Source organism: Zootoca vivipara, chromosome 1, assembly GCF_965207765.1.
Source record: "Zootoca vivipara chromosome 1, rZooViv2.hap1.1, whole genome shotgun sequence".
NCBI classification, from domain to species: Eukaryota; Metazoa; Chordata; class Lepidosauria; order Squamata; family Lacertidae; genus Zootoca; species Zootoca vivipara.
Window position 1 is genome coordinate 51,875,993 of NC_142582.1, and position 24,389 is coordinate 51,900,381.

A 24,389-nucleotide genomic window follows, 5' to 3' on the forward strand; every position below is an offset into this window, starting at 1 on the left:
GAAAAGGGAGGTCTCCACGCACCACTGATCATCTGATTGTTGGTATTGGCAAAGCCCTGCCAACAATCAGATGATAAGTGCTAGCAAAACCCTGTGCCTTTGCTAGGGTGGTTTGATTTCAAGTCACATAGGCAAAGGGAAACATCATGGGGATGTCAGGGGGTTGATAAATGGGCATCCCTGCCCACCTATCAAAAGTGGTCAGTGGGGTTTGGGGGACCTAAGAGTCCAGCCCACTGAGTGTTCCCCACCCCAGTAAGGACAGTACAGACAAAGGATTCTTCCAGGGTCGTCTTAAGCATACCTGGCGCGCTGGCGCCGTGGTGCGGCGGATCCCTCTGGCGCCCCCGCCCCATTTCCCAGCGCAGCGGGTGGGCGGGCACAGCGCAGCTGCCGCCTGGAGGGCCAGAGCCCTGTGCAACCCAGCCTGGCCGTAGGGCCAGCCCTGGGCCAGGGGGCACTGCCCGCCCCCTGTTGCGACGCCCCTGCGCGCGGCGGAGGCAGCCCCAGCCCCGCGCGCCTCTGGAGAGCGGCCTGAAGCCGCTGAACAGCTGAAAGACATGCCTGGGGTGGCCTCCGCCGCGCCTCTCAGCGGGCGCAGCGGCGCCCCTGGTGGCCTGGCACAGCGGCGCCCCCGGACGCAGGCCTAGAGACGGCCCTGGATTCTTCTTCGACACAAATGATTCAACTAAAGTTTCTTCTGCATTCCATCTGCCCTTACATTCAGCTATCATAAATCCCAGGATAATATGAATGAAATTTGATTTTTTTAACAAGGGAAAGCAAATGGTTATCTGATGCATGTCTCTCACAGCGATCCTGAGTGAGTTCACCACAGTGAATAATGACACTTCTGCACAAGTGGAGCTCAGCTTTTTGCGGACACTTCAGCCACCTGCAAGGGTGAGTAGGTGGAAATGGTTCATATAGGTTTCATTTTCTCCAAGTTCCATTTCTCCTGTGTGTGCTGCACACTCTCCAAGTTCCCTTTTAACTTCTGCTTTTAAGCACAGTCATTCTGAAACTTTCATTTTCAGTTCTGTATACTTTGTAGGCAATGTGATAAAAGGCTTTTGTGGACATTTTATTTCAACACATTTTTTTTTATTTGTAAGTTGCACTTCCTCTGAAGGATACCAGGGTGATGTACACCAAACATATGAACAAAATACAATAGAATAGTGTTAAGCACACAAACATAAACAAGTTGCAGATCATTTAAAACAGCAATTCATATACTGTATTGTATTGCAGATGAGGAGTACACCTCTTGTCTATCAACTTGTGAAACCCTGGACAAATAAGCATTATTACGGTTGGTGTCTGAAACCCAACAATGTGAAAGACAGACATACCATGGCAGCCTGGGGTGCCTTGAATGAGGTTGTCACAGGAAACACTGGCCTCTGTCCCTCTTTCCTTCCCTCCTTGTTTCTCTGCCTCCCAAAGACTTGCACAGCTGTTTGTTGCAGCAGCCCTGGCTACAAGCTCCTCGGGCAAATGGTACCTCTGGGGCTGGCCAGGGGGTGCTTCCCAGGCCCCTGAGGGACAGTGTGAGGAGGAACCTCTCTTGGGGTCAGGAGGGGGCAGGTTAGAGACCAGGGGTGGCAGCAGTGGCTGCCCAGAGAACTCCCAAAGAGACGGGAGAGGAGGCTGAGAGAACACTCCGCAAGGGAGGGTGTTTGAAAAGGGGTGAGGGGCTCCTGGCTCTGCAGGCAAACAGGATGACATAACTGGGTTCCTGAGCCCCACAGGGGTACCGCAGAAAGAATATAGTTGGTCAAGGGTGCCTTGGACTGAAAAAGGTTGAAAACCTCTGCAAGGGGAAACCATGGAGAAGACCCTTCTATGCATCCTCTCACCTCAAATCCTGATAGGATCATGAGCAGAGTTTCCAGCTTCCCTGCTGATCTTGAGATCAAATTGGCTGGTTTTTGGAGGAGGTATTCTGCAGGTATTTAGGACCCAAGGTTTGTAGAGCATCACAAATCCCCAGTAGCCAGTGCAAAGCTTTGAGGAAAAGTGTTGCACAATTCCATCCCACTGCCCCAGTTAATAACCTGGCATCTGCATTCTGCCCTAGCTGAAGCCTCTGACCATTTTCATAGGCACATAGACAAGCATACAGTGGTACTTCGGGTTCCAGACGCTTCAGGTTCCAGACGCTTCAGGTTACAGACTCCGCTAACCCGGAAGTAGTACCTCGGGTTAAGAACTTTGCTACAGGATGAGAACAAAAATCATGGTGCGGCAGTGTGGTGGCAGTGGGAGGCCCCATTAGCTAAAGTGGTGCCTCAGGTTAAGAACAGTTTCAGGTTGGACCTCCAGAACGAATTAAGTTCTTAACCTGAGGTACCACTGTATTGCAAAAATCCAAGCAATAGATCACCAGAACTTGAGTTATTGACAGCAGGCTATCCCAGTCCATGAATGACTAGCTGGTGAACCAGACATAGCTGGAAATAGGCCCTGAGCCTCCAGTGACAATTGTGGATAAAGAAGTACCTCCAAGCTGCAAATCTGCTCCATCAAGGGAATGCTACCCCATCCAAAATGGCCTGTTTCTCCAATTCATTGATGAAGGAACTGCCTATCCACAGTACCTCTGTTTTATTGTGATTATTCAGCTGGGATTCTGCCAGCTCACCCACCCAGGTCTTCATTAAGTGCCTAGTTAAACTATGGAACTATGAGTCTCTGCTTTCATATGTAACCAGAACAGTATAGAGCAGGACACATGGAAGTATCTCTCCCCATGCAAAACTTAAAATTTAATCCTTCCTTAAAAAGGAATACTAATTTTGCAAATTTGTTTAGAAGTAGGCTTCATTTGAATACTCAGGACCAGGGTTTTAATGTCCTATTTAAACCTAGTGCATCACTGTAAGAGAAGGGAGATAGGCAGACAATTCATTAATTGACAAATGGAGCAACTCTATTATATACTGGTGCAACAAGGCGCAGGAAAACAATCACCCATACATATTACTAGAAACCATTGATCAGGCTATAGGCTAATATAATTTGCTTCTCCTAAATTAAAATAATTAAAATGAACTTAGCATTTCACAAATGTTGTGCTTCTTCCACCCTAGGCTTTGGTAACAGCATGCTTGAGATTCCACAGGTGCAATGTGCATAAGGTAACAACTCTAGCAGTTGTAGCAATTAGCAGGATTAGTGCAACCATTCAGGAGACCTAGTACAGTACAGTACTACAGAAATTCATATGTAAACCAGCCACTAGAGGGAGTAAGTGTGCCACATAAATTTTAGCCTTGTTTATGCATGCTCTTTGGGACGCTGCGAGTTAAACCACAGAGCCTAGGACTTGCCGATCAGAAGGTTGGCAGTTTGAATTCCCGCGACTGGAGTGAGCTCCCATTGCTCGGTCCCAGCTCCTGCCAACCTAGCAGTTTGAAAGCACCTCAAAGTGCACGTAGATAAATAGGTACTGCTACAGCGGGAAAGTAAACAGCGTTTCCGTGTGCTGCTCTGGTTCGCCAGAAGCGGCTTTGTCATTTGTATGCCGGCTCCCTTGGCCAATAACGTGAGATGAGCACCGCAACCCCCGAGTCGGTCACAGCTGGACCTAATGGTCAGGGGTCCCTTTACCTTTACCTTTATGCATGCTCTTAGAAAGGACATGTGATGAGTCTTATCTTCTAGTGCAGTATATCTCCCCAACCTCCTAAATCTAGCATAAGGGTTTACCTGAGGCACCTGCCAAAGCCCGTATCCCAGTAGAGACCCCACTGCCAATCCTGGGAGCCTCCTGGTCTGCTGCTTCTCCTCCGTGCTGTTGCCTAATTCACCTGGTCTACATGAGTAGGTAAGCAGTGAGGGGAAGGAGCAGTAACCTCTATGTCCCTTGTCCCTTCCCTCTGGCAGGGGATTTGGACTGGGCCCAGAGGCAGATGCAAGCGGATCAGCAGAGACAGCAGTGACAAGATGCGGTCTCACTCAGGGGTCCCTGAAAATGTGGAAACAATTACAGGCTCTGCTCCATAGTAAGTGTCCAATCTATGTTTTTGGACCTTTACAGGCTACATTTAGGGCAGGCATCATAGCTGCCAAGTTTTCCCTTTTCTTTCGAGGAAGCCTATTCAGCATAAGGGAATTTCCCTTAAAAAAAGGGAGAACTTGGCAGCTATGGCAGGCATCCCCAAACTTCGGCCCTCCAGATGTTTTGGACTACAATCCCCATCTTCCCCGACCACTGGTCCTGTTAGCTAGGGATCATGGGAGTTGTAGGCCAAAACATCTGGAGGGCCGCAGTTTGGGGATGCCTGATTTAGGGCTTAAAGGCAGCTGCAGAGCAGGAAAAACATTCATACTTTTTGTGCTTTCAGAAGAGTTTCACTTCTGATTGCCCCAGGATTTGTCGGAAGTCTCTTCAGAGGATTACCTTATATTGAACCCTGGGGAACAGAGTAGATTAAAGAAAAAAAATCTGATGATCAAAACATGTTTGCTTCCACAAATATGCCTATGTCCCTGCACCCCAAAGCTTTCCTAAGTACTTTGCAAAAAGGGTGAACAATTGTCTCGGCATTAAAAACCGCATTGGCAATATAGCCGAGGGCGGGCCGCCTGCTGCAAAAGTCTGCACGTTTGACTTCCATGTCATAAAAGCAAACTGGATAACACTTGCATGAATGTGAGGATTGCCAGGTCACTACCGGTGGGTGTTCTCAGTTCATTTTTTCTGTGCTGCTGTTTGTGAATTTCCTGTGCCTGGCTTAAAGCAGCAGTTTATAGGATCCTTTGTCGTTCGTCATCACTTAAACACAGGCACAGTGTAAACATATGGCTTAAGCTTTATGATTATGCTTTTGCAATTAAGGTGTTAAGACCTGTTCCAGAGAGATGTGGGTTCTAATGTAATATGCAAAATATGCACCTTGTTGTGTGCCTCCCTAATCTCTGAGCTGTGCGAAATTCGAGGGGTTTCAGGCTCTTACCCAGGGTTCAGTTCGTGTTTCCTCTTGGAATGAAGGGCAGTGGAGACTGTGGTGTCTTTGGGATATATGGTTTATTCACACATATCTGCAACCTGAGCCTTCTGTGATGTAGGGCATGCACTCTCCGAAAGGATCTTGTTTCTCCCATGGATTCAGACAAAATCAAACATTGCTCTCAGGAGTTGTTCTGAACGAATCACCAGCTTGCTGCTTTACCTCCAGGTCATATCACTGCCACTTTCAACTCTAAACTCAGGCTTTGTCCTTCTAAGTATCTCTTGAGTTGAGGCAGGGCCCCCACTTATTTGTCTTCTTTTATATATATATAATAATTTTTATTCAATTTTTCCAAATCAACAAACAAAACAACAATTTTTTATACAATTCATCTTAAATTCACCCATCTCATTTTGCTCTGCCGAGCTGTGACTTCCCTCCCTCCCTTCACACGGTTTTCTTATTTACTCATATCTTGCAGTTCTTTATTTCCCTTACTTTAGTCAGTTTGTAGGATTTATTTCAATCCTGCAAGTGTTTTTAAACTTCTACAGTTCTTCTCTATATAATCCACAAATTTACTCCAGTCTTTTTGGAACTTTGTCTCTCCCTGGTTTCGGATCTTGCAAGTCAGTCTTGCTAAGTCTGCATAGTCTATCATTTTCATCTGCCACTCATCAATCATTGGTAATTCCTGAGTTTTCCATTTTGGGGCCAACAATGTCCTAGCCGTGGTTGTCGCATACATAAACAGTACTTGATCTTCTTTCACAATCTCCCCTCCCATAATTCCTAACAAAAATGCCTCTGGTTTTTTGGGAAAGGTGTATTTAAATATCTTTTTCAATTCATTATATATCATTTCCCAAAATCTTTTCACTTTATCGCATGTCCACCACATATGATAAAATTCACCATCTTTTTCTTTACATTTCCAGCATGATTTACTACTCATTCTGTACATCTTAGCCAATTTTACTGGTGTTAAATACCATCTATACATCATCTTCAAAACATTTTCTTTCAGGGCTGTACATGCTGTAAACTTCAGTGTTTGATTCCACAATTTCAACCACGCATCATATTCAATATTATGCCCAAAGTCTTTTGCCCATTTTATCATCACATCTTTTGTCCACTTATTTGTCTTCTCACACAGTCCCTTTTGTACCTTTTTTCCATTAATGCCTTATATTTAAACACTTGCTGGGTCCAAGGGATAGAAGGATCTTCCTTCCTTCCTTCCTTCCTTCCTTCCTTCCTTCCTTCCTTCCTTCCTTCCTTCCTTCCTTCCTTTCTTATTAAAGATTTTCTTGATTTACAGAAATATATGCAATGTCTCTCATAACATTTTTACAAATCGGTAATAAAAGGACCCCTGACTGTTAGGTCCATTTGCAGACGACTCTGGGGTTACGGCGCTCATCTCGCTTTACTGGCTGAGGGAGCTGGCGTACAGCTTCTGGGTCATGTGGCCAGCATGACTAAGCCGCTTATGGCGAACCAGAGCAGCGCACGGAAATGCCGTTTACCTTCCCACCAGAGCGGTACCTATTTATCTACTTGCACTTTGACTTTCGACCTGTTAGGTTGGCAGGAACTGGGACCGAGCAACAGGAGCTCACCCCATCGCAGGGGTGCTGCTGACCTTCTGATCGGCAAGCCCTAGGCTCTGTGGTTTAACCCACAGCACCACCTGCATCCCTTGCCTAAGAGGTAATACAAGACAATCATTTATTAAAAAATGGGATACGTATAAGAGATATCTACAGAATAATAACAGCGGTACAATATTTCAGGCAGCATTTGAATGACCCTTGTCTAAACGAACTGTTAAGAAACAAGCAAAAAGGTGCAAATTGTTGTAGGAAAGTATTTGAAAATACAGAAAGAATAAGGTAATAATGATAAGTACATTTATCACCAGGAAGGTTACATGCATCAGGAAATGATATGAAGTCTATTCTATGTTAGCAAAAAGATAGGAAAAAAGAGATTGCATAAATTTAATTTAAATTCAATTTTTGTAAACATATTTAAGATTATTAGTATATGATTGTTTTCATCTTGGTATATTCTGTATGTTATCTATTAATTCCAATAAATTATTTAAACTGGGGGGAGGGAGAGAATTAAAAAAATACATCTTATTTATTTACTTTTTATGGTTAGTCTGAAAACCCCATACTTGGTAGCTGAAGTGGTCTGTTGATGACTCAGTCTTTAGATTGACCTCTTCTAAGTTTTCCAGGTGGTGGAATGGTAGGTATTTTAAAGGCGCTACTAAAACTTCTCTGGTCATGAGTCACTATACAATTGCCGGAATTGGCAACCTGATAATAGTGCTCTGTAAGTGCAGAATTATGGTAATGTCTTCAGGTGGGTGTGGATTAACATGCATCAGTCTATGACTACTGCATATTAATGTTTATTGTAATTGGCAGCCAGCACTTACTCAGCTATTTGACACAGAAGCTGTTGTACATTTCCACTGCTACTGAATGTGAAAGTTTTTTAGGATAGGTTAGGTGACAAGGTGGTGCCAGGGGGAAGGACTGCTGCAAAGCTACAAACCAACAGAAATTCGTATGATGGCAATTTTTACTCATGGTGATGGCAACAACAGTGGTTAAATGGCTGAAACGTGGCTGTTTCATCTCTCCTGTAAGTCCCCTACCATGGGCTGAATAGCTGTGATGTCATGGAATGCATCTCAACACATGATGCATGTGTCATTGACAGAATGTTGGAATTGAAACAGTGAAGATCCTGTGAACTACAAGAGAGCAAAGGGGCTAGGATAACAAGAAAGTGGTGTGGAAGTAAAATTCAGCATACTGTAGTTTATTCCAGGATCAGACATCACAGAAACTGAAACATAAAACTATTAGAGCTCAGATTTGAATTTAGCATTGCCCACCCACCACACTCACAAGGCATCTTTTCCAAGTAAAAGTATATAAGTGAGTATGTATCACACAAAGTGGAGACCAGTGATCATTCATAAGGGATACAAGTGGACTTTTTCCTTGTGATCGCAGTGGTGTGATTAATTGCAAATGGACAGTTCTTCATCATTGCCAAAAGGATCTTGAGGGGGTGGGATGGGGAGAAGTTATCGTGAAGAAGAAGAAGAAGAAGAAGAAGAAGAAGAAGAAGAAGAAGAAGAGGAGGAGGAGGAGGAGGAGGAGGAGGAGGAGGAGGAGGAGGAGTTTGGATTCGATATCCCGCTTTATCACTAGAACAGGGGTCTGCAACCTTTAAGACAAAAAGAGCCACTTGGACCCGTTTCCGAAGAAAAAAAATAAACTGGGAGCTGCAAAACAGGGACATAATTAGAAATCAGAGGGCCCCATAGCAAAATTTGCTATGCCCAATAATCAATGCCCCAAAATGCCATAGAAAATTATTCAGGGCCCCAGTGTACCATAAATCATAATCAGTGCCTGATGTAAATAATAATTAATAATGAGGGTCCAATGTCATCCTCGTCATTATAAAAATAACTTTGAGTTTGGGCTGCCTTGATTACTGGGAACATAGCTGCCAAGTTCTCCCTTTTTTTAAGGGAAATTCCCTTATGCTGAATAGGCTTCCTCGTGAGAAAAGGGAAAACTTGGCAGCTATGACTGGGAATGGGCACCAGCAACCACTGCCTTATGAGTTTGGGCTGCCTTGATTACAGTGGTACCTCGGTTTATGAACACAATTGGTTCCGGAAGTCTGTTTATAAACTGAAGCGTTCATAAACTGAAGCGAACTTTCCCATGGAAAGTAATGGAAAGTGGATTAATCCGTTCCAGATGGGTCCGCGGAGTACTTAAACTGAAGCGTACTTAACCCGAAGCATGGGTGTAATTGGTTCCGGAAGTCTGTTCATAAACTGAAGCGTTCATAAACTGAAGCGAACTTTCCCATTGAAAGTAATGGAAAATGAATTAATCCGTTCCAGAGGGGTCTGCGGCGTTCGTAAACCGAAAATTCATAAACCGAGGTGTTCATAAACCGAGGTTCCACTGTACTGGGAATGGGCACCAGCAACCACTGCCTTATGAGTTTGGGCTGCCTTGTTTACTGGGAATGGGCAAAACTCTGACTCCCTTATTAGGACACCTGTATGGTTTCATGTGTGTTGCTCCCATCAAGTGAACTTATAAAATTTCCTCATATTGAATCAACCCATTGATTAATACATCTACCTCAATCTCCTGACCAGGCCGGCAGGAGGCCACAGGCAGGCCGCAGGCAGGAGCAGCAGCAGCAGCAGCAAACACGTGCTCCGAGCCCGCAAGCCTTTTCTGCTGCTGGGCGGGAAGAAGCGCGCCCGTTTTAAAAAATAAATAACTCTGCCCCCGCCACCCGTGAGCCTATTGGCTGCAGAAATGCGGCGGGGAGGGGCTGATGCAGGGAGGGGGCCGACCACGCTCCCCGGGCTGCTAACGTCACCTTGCGTCCTTTTTGCACAGCGCACGTGCACAGAGGAGTTGTGGACTCCGGCGGGCGCTGTGTGGGGCGCAGGCGCACAGCGCGCCGCCGCAGCTGTGTGCTCCGGCGGCGGTGGGCACCGCGCAAGTGTCTGGCGGGCATGGTGGGTGCCGCCACATGGCTCAGGCGGCGCATGGCTCGGACGCCTCCTCCCCTCGTATCCGCTCCGGAGCCGCAGCAAAGGTGTAAAAGAGCCACATGCGGCTCCGGAGCCGCAGGTTGCAGACCCCTGCACTAGAAGGTAAATGGCGTTTCCATGTGCTGCTCTGGTTCGCCAGAAGCGGCTTTGTCATGCTGGCCACATGACCTGGAAGCTGTACGCCGGCTCCCTTGGCCAATAGAGCGAGATGAGCGTCGCAACCCCAGAGTCAGTCATGACTGGACCTAATAGTCGGGGGTCCCTTTACCTTTAAGGAGTCTCAAAGCGGCTAACATTCTCCTTTCCCTTCCTCCCCCAAAACAAACACTCTGTGAGGTGAGTGAGGCTGAGAGACTTCAGAGAAGTGTGACTAGCCCAAGGTCACCCAGCAGCTGCACGTGGAGGAGCGGGGATGCAAACCCGGTTCACCAGATTACGAGTCTACTGCTCTTAACCACTACACCACATTTCTTCCATGTCCTTGCAGATGGCAGTGAACATGGGGGTGATGTGCATGTGCAACCCTTACCTTTGTCTTTGTGAACTACAACTCCCATCAGGCCCATCCAACACAGCTGGAGATGGTGGCTGGAGATGGTGGAAGTTGTACTCAAAGACATATTCTGGGCATCAAGCTGACAAAGTTGACTCCCCCACCCTGAACCTCACAATATTAATGTAGTGCTGCATCACAATCCTGGATTTACAAGAAATTTGAGGATGGGGGTAGGGGAGCAAAAGAGAAGGCAGGTTGTGCAACACCAGTAGCCATGGCATGGGAGCGAGAAGTGGGCGGGGGGGGCACAAAAAGCAGAAATGTAGTTTTAAATAAAAGGATACATTCGACTCATGTAAAAACACGCTGATTCCCGGACCGTCCGTGGGCCAGATTTAGAAGACGATTGGGCCGGATCCGGCCCCCGGGCCTTAGTTTGCTTACCCAGGCAGTAGAGGTTTGAATAAAGCAGGGATGGAGTTTCATGCAAAAACACTGAGTGAGTGTACTGTTTATTTCAGGTTCTCATTTCACCTGATTAGATGCTTTTCTTTGTATTATGGATCACATATGTAATTGCCCACTATTTCTCTTTTGAGGGGGCGGGTGTGTTCCTTTAGCCCACCAGTTTCAAGATGGGTCACACTTGAAATGTACTGTGTCTAAAGGGACTGCATATTTGTACCTTTGGTTCTAAAATCTGTATTTTTATATTTGAAAATAAATATCAAGCAAAGAAAAAGGGGGATGGAGGAACCCAGGGCAATGTTATTTTAAACAATAGAACAGGTTTGTGTAGAGTGAGCAGTGGGAAACACTGACATGGGGAGTGGCAGTTTAAAACAAGATTCGTGTGCAGTAAAACGGGAGTTTGGAAAGGCTTTGTTATGTTAGCTTTTTGATGTTAGGTTCTGTACTGTATCCACCTCTGCTATTTCTCCCTGTTAAAACTGGTTTGTTTTTGTTTTTTAAACAACAACAACAACTCGGTGTTCCTCTATCCCTGCTTTTTTCAAAACTCTGTCATTGTTTAAAACCACAGTTTTCATTTCAGTGCTCCTCCATCCCTGCTTTATTCAAACTTCTGCTGTTATTTGATTACAATGAGAAGGGAGTGATACTGAAAGGAAACAATTGGCTGTTTTAAACTTCTGCCTCTCCCATTCCTCAGTTGCCTCATGTGAGAGAGGTAAAGCATGCCAAGACCCCAAATATTCTATAGTTGTTGTTGTTGTTTAGTCATTTAGTCGTGTCCGACTCTTCGTGACCCCATGGACCATAGCACGCCAGGCACTCCTGTCTTGCACTGCCTCCCGCAGTTTGGTCAAACTCATGTTCGTAGCTTCGAGAACACTGTCCAACCATCTTGTCCTCTGTCGTCCCCATATTCTATAGTACCATCCCACAATCATGTATTTCACTCCTGGTACCCTATGTTGTCTTCAACATGAAGTTCTAGATTCAGTTTCAGACTTCAGAATATATACTTTTACAAGCAAACACTCATGTACTGTATATACAACATCCATCAGCTGAACTTAACATTCTCTAACTGAATAAGTTGACAGGCTTGCTCCTTAAGATTCTATTCAACTTTAAGATACAGTAGGATGTATCAGTATGGTGTGTTTGTGCAGAGGGGGCTGCAGAATAGGACAGAGGTGGAATAAAATGGGGGGGTCTGTGTGCAACAGAAAGTTGGGGGAAAGGGGCGAAGGTGATAATGCAGAAGCGGCTGCGCCATAGAAGAGAGGATAAAGCATGGAAATGGGGGGGTGATCTGTGTGCAAGGAAAAGTTGAGAAAAATGAGGAGCATGGAGGGAAAGGGGCCCCTACCATTTAGATCAGGGGTCAGCAACCTTTTTCAGCCGTGGGCTGGTCCACCGTCCCTCAGACCATGTGGTGGGCCAGACTATATTTTGGGGGGGAAAAGAATGAACACATTCCTATGCCCCACAAATAATCCAGAGATGCATTTTAAATACGCAAAAGGACATATTCTACTCATGTAAAAACACGCTGATTCCTGGGCTGGATTGAGAAGGCGATTGGGCCGCATCTGGCCTGAGGTTCCCTACCCCTGAATTAGATCAAGTGAGTTTGCTGCTCCAGGCAGCAGATTCTGAGTGTTCTGAAAGGACAATGAATCATTATTTACTTTGTCATTATTATAATAAAAAGAAAATATATGAAAGAGGTGCCGAATGGAATGGAAAAGCAAACATAGCAGAGCTTTCTAAAGGATCTTCAAGAGCACTCTGATAACTGAAGGCAGCCTGAAGGGAGGCTTTTAATAGATTACGGTATTTTATTTTTCTGTTGGAAACCCAGCCAGATGGGCGTGGTATAAATAAAATAAATTATTATTATTATTATTATTATTATTAAACTGAACTTGGGATACCTAAGAGAGAGAAATATTTGCATTAGGATGGAATGATGGTCCAGGGCCCATATGTCACTTAAACTGTAGCAAGCTCCATGACATCAGTAAGACGTCCACAGCAAGAATAAGGACTAAGCATTAAATATAAAGACTTAATTATTCACAATGAGGACAAATGAGAGCATCAGAATAACTTGCATTAATCATCACATGAGTAGTAAATCATCTGCTCAGAGAATGTGGTGTAGCCAGCCGACAAATTTTAGCAAAGGGATGTGGTATGTTAAACTGCACAGGATCTCCTGGAGTTTCTTTGCTTTCCAGCATTCAGAACTTCCTTCTCACTCCCTGGCCCCTGTCAGACCCAACTCCCTGGATATTTATTTGCATGTTCATTTCACCAAAGCACAAAAAAGATTGTGTGTGCACGCCTGTGCGTACACACACACACACACACACACACACACACACACACAGAGCTCTCATTCACTGATCCCCCCTACCTAACCAAATATTCTCATGTAGCTTACACAGATACATTATTGCAACCAAGGCAAATTTAATTCAAGCCAGACCTTGCCACAGTTTAGCCCAGGATACAGGAATCACTACCGAGGGTAAGGGTGAAGGATATGTAAATTCAAATTTTCAGGTTTTTTGTCCCCCCCCCCCAATCTTAAATCCAGTTCTTCACATTTCTGAAGTTTTGGCATTTTAAAAAAAATCTTCATGAAAATTCATCTTAATTTTAGTGTGAAATTATCCTAATAAATCAATTTTTAGATGCAGTTTTGAGATTATGTGCACAGGTTGGTAAGCAATTCCCCCTAGCATAATGCATTCTTGCAAGCAATGTAAATGATCAGATTATTTTTTATGCAAACTCTCTCATAATATAATGCATTTTTGTAAATTCAGATAAAGTTAAATTTTGAAGGGCGCCTGTGCTTCAGTTCCCATACTATTTTGAATTTGATAGATTTGCCTTTAAATGCAATCTGAACTGAATTTCTCCTCTATCCTTACTGAGGGGGTAGAGATTCTTCCATTATCAAGGGGGTTGTGTCTGGAATTCCAGCTGTCAAACAAGAATACAAATGTTCTACATCTCCTCCACTTAGGTTCTGATGGAGCAGCCACATCTATTTTGCCCCCCCCCCCATTTTTTGCCTCCAAATATTTTGATGCCAGCCTGGGCACCAGAAACAGTATCTTGGGAAGAAACAAGGAAGAGAGCATATTTCTTTTCCTACTGACAGTGCTTCCCGTCTATCACCATTCTGTAGGGTGGATTCAAGTGCAGAGTACACATTTAGGTTTGTGCAATAAAGCAGTGTGGCTGGGGGCGGGCACACTGGGCACCACTCACCCAGGGGGGAGGCACTTACCATAGGGCCTGCAGCGCACCTAAGCCATGCATCCATCTCTCCTGGGAGTGGCACAGTGGTTCGGGTGCCTGCAGCCACCACACTGCCTTTTCAGGCAGTGTGGGGTTCGTGTCAGCCCACTGCCTCCCCCTCAGCTGGAGGGTGGCTGAGACGGGGAGGCGGTGGGCAGACTGCATGCAGCCTCTGCCCAGAGTGCCCTGCCCGGCTCACCCCGCCCCCATGAACAGCTTGCCCCGCCCCTGGGTGCCCAAGTAGGTAGCTATGCCACTGGTGCAATAGAAGTGAATTAAAACACTATTTCACCTTAGCACAGCAAATCTTCTTTTCTGGAAAAAAGAGAGACTTTTTGCAGTTGGGGTGAAAAATATGGGGTGAATGAATGAACAGTGGGAAGATGTATCAAACAAACAAACAAAACAAGAATAGAACCACTGCTCAAGCGAATAAGGATTAATTCAGAAAAAGATGTTCATTGTCATGTTATCTTCCCACAAATAAATCAAAACGAAAGCTCAGTTAAGACTGGACATAGTCTAACCATAAGGTTTGTGACACAAAATCAGGAGGAATGCTGAATAAACAGATGGCCCTTAGTTGGGGTGTCTGATTTTGACAGAAAAAAAACACCCTTTAGGGAAAGGTAAGTGCCTCTTCCCACATGCAAGCTCTCACAGATGTCAGTTTCTTCCCACACTGCAGCACTGGATTACAAAAGCAGCGGGGAGGAAGAACAAATATTGATGCCAATGAGTTTCACATAAATTGGGGATCATCCACCTCAAACCAGAGAAAATGTCATGGGCATCCCCACCCCAGATGTTTCCTCCCAACCTGAAATTGCTCCTGCGCCATAATTAGGCTTGATTTGTTTAAAAAAATCCTTTGGCCAAAGGAGGGTTTATCCAAGCCTAATTTCAACGGAAAGATTGTCCCTGTTGGTTTCAGGGAAGGCATTTGTGGGCACATGTGCACCACACTGGCCACCTATGATGTACAGGGTGCAAAACAGGAATAATAATGGCCTTGTTGTGAGGTTGGAAGCGATAAGAGTCAGAAAAACACTTTGAACAATTCAAAGCTGGCCAATGATTAATGATTTTAATCCATGGGTAGAGGCTAAACCCAAGCGTACACTGAGCCAAACACCAGTAGCTTCTTTCTTTCAGGTGACTTAGCTTTCCCAGGTTATGTACTGAGTCATGCTCGATAGCATCTATATGGTTACGGTCATGAACAAACCTTTAAGAGATGCTGTGTGTGTGTAAGATCGTGGGGCCATTGGCTCTCACCATGCCCTCAGCAATTACCTAAACCAAAGTTGGGATGAGCCCTCATGAGTCAGCTCCTCCTCCTTTTTTTAATATAGGTATGTATATCTTAAATTTTTTAGACCACACCTTCATCCACACATGGATTTCATGGTAGCATCCACAAAAACAGCCATACAATATTAAAACGAAGAATCAAAACCAAAGCAACACAGTAAAGACAAAAGTAATATAGCAGAAGCTAAAACTACACAGCACATTTCTCTAGTTGCTCTAACTAAGGGTGGTATAGATCCTTCCTTCCCCCCCCCCCTTCCCAGCAACACCCATCCAAAAAGAGGTTTTGCGTAAGTCATCTCTAAAATTATCAATGCTGTGTTATCCATAGAAAAAGAAACCTGTCACTCGTTTGTACATGTTAACAGGAGGGAAATGCTTGACTTTTGCACAAGTGGGGCTTTAACAGATTTGCAAATGTCTGTAGCAATTTCTGAGCCCCATGTGTTTTTTTAAAAATACTTACAGCCCTGTTTAGGGAAGCTTTTAATGTTTGATGGATTTCTGTATTTTAATGTTTTGTTGGAAGCCGCCCAGAGTGGCTGGGGGAACCCGGCCAGATGGGCGGGGTATAAATAATATATTATTATTATTATTATTATTATTATTATTATTATTATTATTATTATTATTAAATAGCTGTTCTGCGTTTCAGCCATCTTGTTGTTGGCACCCGTGGACCTCCTGGGGTTAAGTCAAACCACTGTGTTAGCAGCACCTGTATTTTTAAGCAATTTATGACAAAAGTCCAGTGCTTTTTAAAGGGGGGGTACTCAATGGTACACAGTACCAGCACCTTTTGTTTGTTTTTGTTGTTTAAAAGTATGGCACTTACTGTAGCATGGTAAGTACTGGCACATATTTTTTCTAGGAAAAAAACACACTGCAAAAGCCAAAACTAGTACTGTGCAAATACAGACTAGATATGAAGTGACTGCTACTATTAGTGTCATAGTAAGTAAGTAAATAAATATAATAATTTTACCCCAGTCACCTCCCTGTACAGTGCTGCCTTCACATGTAAACTCCCATAGTCTATAACTGCAACCCCACTTTTGTTTACAGCTTTCTTTTCAGACATACGTAGAAGCATTCTTTTTATACTGTGAAATCCTTTACCTGCTTTACCACATGTTCATAAAATAATTTAATCTCTCCCCCCCCCCACAAAACCCCCCTAACATAAATGAGGATCAACGTATGTGGTATGAAGACAAGTCAAATGGACAAAAAAGCAGGGGAACTATCATGGTTGCTTAAAGACTACAAGAAGGAATTATTTCAAGCTGAGTGAGCCAACCCATTTTTCATGCAGGAGAAAGCAAATTGCAAGAAGGTGTTATTACTGAGGGAAGTGTGGGGTGATGAAAAAGCTTTGCTCGGAAAAGAACAAAGACTGTGCAAGACCCTGGGGGCACAAATTAACCTAAGGAGATGGCAGCCAACTATTAACATCCGTAGACCTGAAGTTGCAACAAACAGTTGCAAAAGTTGGAACAGAAAAGGAATAAAAACAACTTGCATCGGTTTGCAGAACACAATGTCAACTTAAAAGGCATTTTGTAAACCAAGTTACGGTACTTTATGAGCAGATTTTGTGCAAGGTAATTCTGAAAACAAATTAATGCAAAAATTACTGTGAGTTCAGTCCCTAGTTAAAAGATATGCTTTATGGTATGGACTGATCTCTAGAAAATAAAGTCAATTGTCCTTCCAATATATTTGATTCACTTGCATAGTGTTTACAAGCCTTTCTCTTAATCATTTGTTTATCCCATGTTTCCCTGTCAGTTTCCTAACTGCAAAAAGCCCTGGACTCCTTTGGGAGGAAGGGTGGGATATAAATTTAATAAACAAACAAACAAACAAACAACATTTTTAAGGGGGGATTTGTTGTGTTAGTGTGACAGAGTGCCTTATTCCACTTTAGAGATCCTTATGTCATAATTATTCCCAGGGCTTTTTTTTTCAGCCGGAACACACTGGAACTCAGCTCTAACACCCATCAGGTGGGTGCCATTGCCATTCTAAGAGAACAAGGGAGGTGTTGATGGTGAGTTTCAGCGCCTCTTTTTTTGGAAAAATAGCACTGATTATTCCATTTTCAGTACTGTTTGCAGCTGCAAAGGTTTGGGTTTAGCAACTCTGCTTCATCTTCAATCAGTGCATAAACTGAAATCCAGTAACTTTTTATACCACAAATGTTATGACTTATTACTGTCCTGCTTTTGTTGCACTATATCCTGTCCAGATGGCAATAATGTGTTAGCATTGGGGAAGCATCATAAAACAACTGCTAAAGTGGAATAAATCCAGCACGAATGCATTAATCTTTTGTCGAGAACATCTTTCAGAATACACCTGCTTTAAACTCCAGTTAGGAGGCCCCGCTAAAGTCTTGCCTTCGAATGAGTCATGCAAAATACTGGCAGTCTTGAGGTGACCATCAAGGCTTAGCACCTCATGTTTGCATGAAATGTGCAGTTAGTCCACAGACCTGAAGGGGCAAAGGTATGGAGCAGACCCTGCTGTGTTATTACCTCAGTGCAGAAATGCACTATGGATAGCATGAGGTGGACTTCCTTGAAGGGGTGTGACTAGGGACAGGATGTTTATGCATCTATATTTATATCCCTTTACTCATCATGCATACATGATATGTGGCATTTCCTCAATGAGCTTCAGAACTCCTGAGTTACAAGAATCACATAACCTTTCTTTGGTGGCAGTGGTATAAATTTTCTCTACAGAGAACTTCTGTAAAAAGAAATGAATGATAATTTTATTATTTATACCCCACCCATCTGGCTGGGTTGTGTGGCTTCCAACATAATAAAAACACAGCAAACTTCAAACACTTAAGACTTCCTGATACAGGTGTTCAGGTGTTTTCAGAAAGTTTTTTTAGTTGTTTATCTGTTTGTCATTTGATAGGAGGGCATTCCAAAGGGCGGGCACCACTACTGAGAAAGGCTGCAAAGGGCCTAAACCATAAAGTTTGTGAACAAATAAAATGCATTAAGTGCCACAGAAAAAGTAAGAGGTTCATGGTGAAATTCTCTCCAATGCCCAATACCCTGAGCAGCTATTATTATTGTTCCATAAAGCAGCATGAGAATAGCACACTTGGCCAGCCCAGTTTTACATTCTACAAAGTCCAGTTCTTAAGTTTATTGTTCTACCCAATCCCAAGATATGCTTGTAGCAATAATATTAATAAAATACAAAACATCCACCCATAATAAAAGCCAACCTCCATGATGTAAGAGAGAGAGAAGATACCACAGACACAAACAAGCTAGCTTAATTTCAAATTAAACCTCCGAATCTCCCAGCCTGAGAGTTCTTGATGCTACCCAGTTATTGCTGTTTTGTAACACTGCAATTGGCTTCCCACTGGGTCACATTATTTCTCAATGCACATCCTGCTGTTTCATCCACATCTTTGGGCTCCTCCAAAAGGCATATTTATTCAGCATTCATCCTGATTTGCTTAAAGAAAGACTACTCAGATGTTACACAATTGCAGTTGATGGGGAGGTCTTGCACAGCAAACTCACTTCCCCATAATACTGATTTTTTGTGTGTAATAAGGACAGGAAAATGCACTGGAAAGTATGGGATAACACTTGTTTTTGATGCAACATCATCTGGTGCAACACCATCTAACCTCCCTAACCTCATTAAACAGCCGACATAATCTAATTACCCTGCCATCAATGAAGGATGAATGCTCAGTAAGCAGGTGGTCTGGAATTGACCATGGAAAGAGAAACACAACAGAGACCTGTAAGTTGCTTGCATTCTTTCACTGCTGCTCCTCGATGGAGAGGAGAGTCAATACTGTGTAGTTTGCAAAGCCCATTTTTGCTATGGTCCTGAATTTTCCAAGCCCAGTGTTGAGGTGTGCATTTGTGGGTACACAGATAAACAACAGGCAGCACAGCAGTGGCCATATTTAATGCTGTATCCTGCCCTGGAACCTTCTAGTGAAGGTTAAGCTATAATTCTGATAATAATAAAGGACTCATCATCATCATCTTGCTGAGAGCAACAGATCAAGCTGCTTGCCACTCTTTGTTTATTGGATACAAAGTTTAAATTGTATTTTAATTTTTATAGGGCGATAGCTTTATTTCTTGTCTGCTTGTGAATTTTTATGAATCATTTACAGTAATAAAATACTGACTGAGGCCAATTGCTTTAAGCTGTTTTGAGCTGCTGTGAAAAAAGCTGGGACATAATCTCTAAAACAGATTGATAAATAGGGTTTCCAGACTCAATAGTGGACAGGACTTCTGTGCCTTTAATTGCCCTGCTCTCTTTTGAGTCTGGAAACCTTAAAGAGAAACCAGCAGACCCTTTGTTTAATTTCCAAGCAAAGGGTCTGCTGGTTTCTCTTTAAGGTTTCCAGACTCAAAAGAGAGCAGGGCAATTAAAGGCACAGAAGTCCTGTCCACTGTTGAGTCTGGCAACCCTGTTGATAAAATGCAGTTCACATCTTTTTCCCATTGCCTGTAGTAAAAAGGAAATGTACTTGAAGGAAATGTGCAACATGTGTACTTCATAAACCATAATTAAACCCACTTCAGTAACCATAATTTGAACCTTGCCTTTCAAGATTGTTTAATCAACAATAACCCGCTAAGGCTACAAAAGCAGCTTTTAATGCCTTTATTTCTGCCAGTACTGCAGGACATCATAAATCATCCAAGGCACTGAATACATACCCTGCTGTTATAGAAAAGCTATGTAGGCTGTCTGGTGAGTGCAGCAGTCTTCTGCCTTTTCAGGTCTGGGAACCATTTTCAACCCAAAAATGTATTTGGAGACCAATGTTTTTCTTTCTTTCTTTACCATATGCTGTTATACTAGTAGTGTTGCAGTTGTGACCCACTGTAGATCAGGCATTGACCCAGTGGTGCATTCTGACCCACCTAAAAAAGACCACTTTTATTTAAACAGTAGTCAGTTGACTCAAGGGACCTATTACACAGAAAGCAATAAGCTGGTCTGAGTCAGTGTTTTGAAATTTGAAAGCATTTGCTCCCTGATAAGCATGTACAGGCTAGGCTGCTTAGTTGGCTAAGGATCATTTTGGAATGAAATACTGATCTATTCGATTTGGAAGGATATAATAATGCATTTGGCTGGCATGCTTACTTGTGGTATGATAAGGTGAAGGCTTTAAGAACCATATAATTAGAAAGTCATTGTATAATGTATGGACTTGATATAAAGATTTATTAGAAAGAAAAACACCTAAATGGATTTCACCTTTGGAGGCTAAAGCACATAAAAGATTGAAAATTGGTTTTCAATTAGAGAAGTCAAAGTTGGAAACAGAATTGTTGGAACCAAAAACAAAAATACTTTCCAGAATGTATAAGTTATTGCTTGAGTGGCATACGAAAGATGAACAAACAAAGAATGTTATGATACTGTGGGCAAAGGATGTTGGACATAATATTTTGATGGAGGATTGGGAAAAATTGTGGAAACAGAATTTAAAATTTACTGCGTGTAGTCTTTTAAGAGAAAATATAATGAAAATGATGTATAGATAGTATCTTATACCAGTAAAATTAGCTAAAATGTATCATAACCAAGATAACAAATGTTGGAAATGCAAGAAAGAGGAAGGATCTTTTTATCATATGTGGTGGACTTGCCCACTAGTAAGGGATTTCTGGGAGAAGATTTATAATGAACTGAAGAGAGTGTTGAAAAATACATTCACTAAGAAACCAGAATCCTTTCTATTTGGTATAGTTGGGAAAGAGATTCCTAAGAAAAATGTTAATTTTTTCATGTATGCCACAACGGCGGCAAGAGTGTTACTGGCCAAGAACTGGAAGACTCATGAATTACCGACAGTGGACGATTGGCAAATGAAGATGATGGAGTATATGGAACTGGCTGAGATGACCGGGAGAATTCGCGACCGAGGAGAAGAAGCGACTGAGGAAGAGTGGAAAGACTTTAAAATCTACTTTAAAAAATATGCTAAAATTGTATATTAAGATTAGATTTAGAAGTGTATAGAAACTGTGGATTTAGGAATTATGTGAATATAAACAGACGCATGAGAGATTTGAAATTGTAAGAAATTTTTAACAATGAATTGGAAATTGCTAAAGATAAGGAGAAATGAACCGCAGATGGAGGGAATGTGTCCTGTCCCCACTCTTCAATGTCATTATATTTTAGAAATATTCCTCTAGGGGATTCCTAACTTTTCCACAGAGAGGAGTTGAATATTTTTTTTGAATTTTCAGTGGCTAAGGGCAAGAAACAGAGTGGTCTTGGGAAGCTGTTCTATTGCTGTGTACACATCATACATTTAATCCACATTCTCCCCTCTCACAAGCATTCTAGGAACTATAGCCCTTTGAGGGGTAAACTACAGTTCCCAGGATTCTTTGGAAGAGAAATGTGTTTTTAATGGGTTTTACATGTATGGTGCGTCTGAAACCTGTAATATGCACACATGTATTGATGTGCAGGAAAAACATTCTATAAGATACTGCTGCTTAATCTTATAATAAGAATGAAGTTTTCTTGGGGAGGAAGATGGATTGGAGCTGTACTAAAATGAATGAAAAGAACAGCCATGGAAATACATTGATTCCTTACACCCCAGTCACAGGAATACACTGTTCTGTAGTGACTTCAGATTATCTGGAAAGCGTGACCCTGCTTTTTTCCAGGCATTCCAGAACTGAGACACCATACCCATCATGTGCTGTCCAAGTGCCACATATACCTGAATCAGCCACGATAAGATTATTGTGGTTTCTAAGTATACAGCAAAAGTGTCACAGGGTTTCCAGCCCTGCCTGTTGCCTGCAGCACAGGATGCTCATTAAGAGTCCTCTTCAAGCAGATTAAGACCAAAACTCTCATTATGTGCTGAGAGATGACACCATCTAGCAGATGAAATATTTTCAGGTGTGCAAAGAGCAGGCAGGGCTCCTGTGCAACGTGTAGGCTTATGCCTCAAAATAACAATTAATGATGACAGTGATGATAATCCAAGAATCTCTGCTTGCCAGTAGGGGTGTCTGCTCCAGAATGCATCTCAAGGAATAGAGAGAGAGAGAGAGTAAAATAAAGTAACTTCCAGGCCAGAGGTCCACAAAAGGGGTACCACTATTACCTGGGCAACAATGAGAAATGGGCAAAGAAAGCTACGTTCCAACTTTGCTTTGTGTGGGGGGAGAAGAAGAGACATGTCCTTCTCTTACATTCAGGTCACCTCCTTCAGGATTGTTCTGCAAAGGAAACAATAGTGTCTGAGGGAAAGGGGGTCTTTCTTACACTTAGGGTCCTATTGCCTTCACGTGAATTCTCCTGCCTTCTAGGATGTGTCCATGCAGTTCCATAAGACCAGCACAGCCTCCACGTGCCCTTTTATGTGTTATCCCCACCCTTCCAGTCATATCCTTTGCACCACTTATTCTTGTGGTTTGGGCAGAGGCCCCGCCCCTTTCTCCTCCAGCCCCAATCAGCTGCTAGGTGGCTTGGCCAGCACCCAATCACCTCCACTAGAGATGAAGGGCAGGAAAAACAAAGAAGCAAAAATGCGCTGAGTCAAAGATAGTTCCCAGAGAAACAAATAAGGTCCTGAGGCTTCCTCCCATCAGTAGCACCCAGAGCCAGCCAAGCATAAAGAAGCAGGAAGACAGGCTGAGGATTGCAGCAACAGTAGCAGCAGCAATGGAAAGAGGTACAGTACTACTATGAATGTTGGTTGGATGAGATCCAGATTTGTCCCTCTAGGGGGTGCTAGTTCCATCCCATCTTCAAGGAATTGGATAGCTGAGAGGGCAAGGATAACAACATGTTCTGCCTGCATGTTCAGATCGGCACATCCCTAGTGTTGTCAATGCCTGAGGGGATGTTGTGTACAGAATGAGTTAGCGAAAAGCTACAGATAGCGTATTGGTGCTCTTGCATCGGATCTGAGAAACGCAGGGTGCAACCCTGGTTCTAGACCAGGCATCCCCAAACTGTGGCCCTCCAGATGTTTTGGCCTACAACTCTCATGATCCCTAGCTAACAGGACCAGTGGTCAGGGATGATGGGAATTGTAGTCCAAAACATCTGGAGGGCTGAAGTTTGGGGGTGGGTGTTCTAGACACTGCAAGGCCCCGAATGTTGCTGTATCTCAGCTTCTGGTTTCCATCTGTAAAATGGAAATAAGAAGCTTTCCTCATAGGATCATTGTGAAAAGAAGCTTCACAAGGAAATGTTGATGTGTGACCTGTGCCTTTGGCTGAACTGTATAGCTAAGAAAGTGTTGAAGATGTTTGGCCAGCAGGACATTTGACAATGACAGCTATTTTAGCAACCGTTTTTACAAAGCCATATAGGGAGTCTGAAGGGCCTTTTCAGTGGTGGCTCCCAGCTTGTAGAATGCGCTCTCCAGGGATCTGGCACCATCTTTATCCAGTTTTAGGCGCCAAGCAAACCCTTTTCTCTATTCCTGGCCTTTTGGCCTTAATTTGAAGAATAGCACTGTGGTGTCTTTTAGTGGGGCAGGGCCCGTAGTCCTACCTTTTCGTTCAGCTGTGCTTTTAGGCTTTTTAATATGTATTGCTTGAATTGTAGGTTTTTATTGTTGCTTTGAATTGGTTTTAATGTTAGTCCCCTTGAATTAATTTGCAAGAAAATAAACTGGCAAATATTAACATTAAAAATAATAAAGTGTCTGGCCTGTATTAGGATTGAGGCAAGTAGCAACCTACTCTATCAGAGATCATGGTAGTTCACAGCATTGAGTGCACTCTTCAAACCCTCTGGCTATGCAGGGGTTCTGGGCAACCTATCACTAATAGTGGCTTTTATTCTCATGCTATGGAAGTTACTTGAACAAAGGAAAATTCAAAAATCTACTGAGCAACAGCGACTTTGAGTCACATGATGGATTTTGCTGCTGTGATGTCCCTTAGCTTCTCCCTCAGAAAACATCACTGGGACTCCTTTATCCAAGACACGGTGGAAAACTTTGTCTGTGAAACGTTTGGGGCTCCTGGGATGAATGTTGCTTGAGCCCCACGAGGGATGAATGCTGTTATTCTCTGTCTACCAGAAAAAGACAAATCTAGAACCAGACCAAAAGTCCATTGTTAGAAGGAAAGCTTCCACTGTGAGCAAGAACAGCGATTTCTGGGGTAAGGGAACTAGTAATTACAGTATCTGTCTT

The 24,389-nt window shown here is 43.2% G+C and overlaps 2 protein-coding genes across 3 annotated transcripts in view; one reads left to right on the top strand and one right to left on the bottom strand.

Annotated features, from left to right (window-relative positions):
- UNC93B1 (unc-93B1 regulator of TLR signaling) overlaps positions 1–24,389 on the bottom strand; it is a 56,552-nt gene that overhangs the window by 17,758 nt on the left and 14,405 nt on the right. The window lies entirely within an intron of this gene.
- ALDH3B1 (aldehyde dehydrogenase 3 family member B1) overlaps positions 22,764–24,389 on the top strand; it is a 29,326-nt gene continuing 27,700 nt past the window's right edge. The window contains exon 1 of one of the 2 annotated variants that reach the window (XM_035126030.3): positions 22,764–22,910. In XM_035126030.3, the coding sequence (XP_034981921.2) occupies positions 22,901–22,910 (10 nt within the window). In that variant the 5' untranslated portion in view covers positions 22,764–22,900. The remainder of the gene's footprint in view (positions 22,911–24,389) is intronic. The other variant, XM_088663402.1, reaches the window with a different exon arrangement.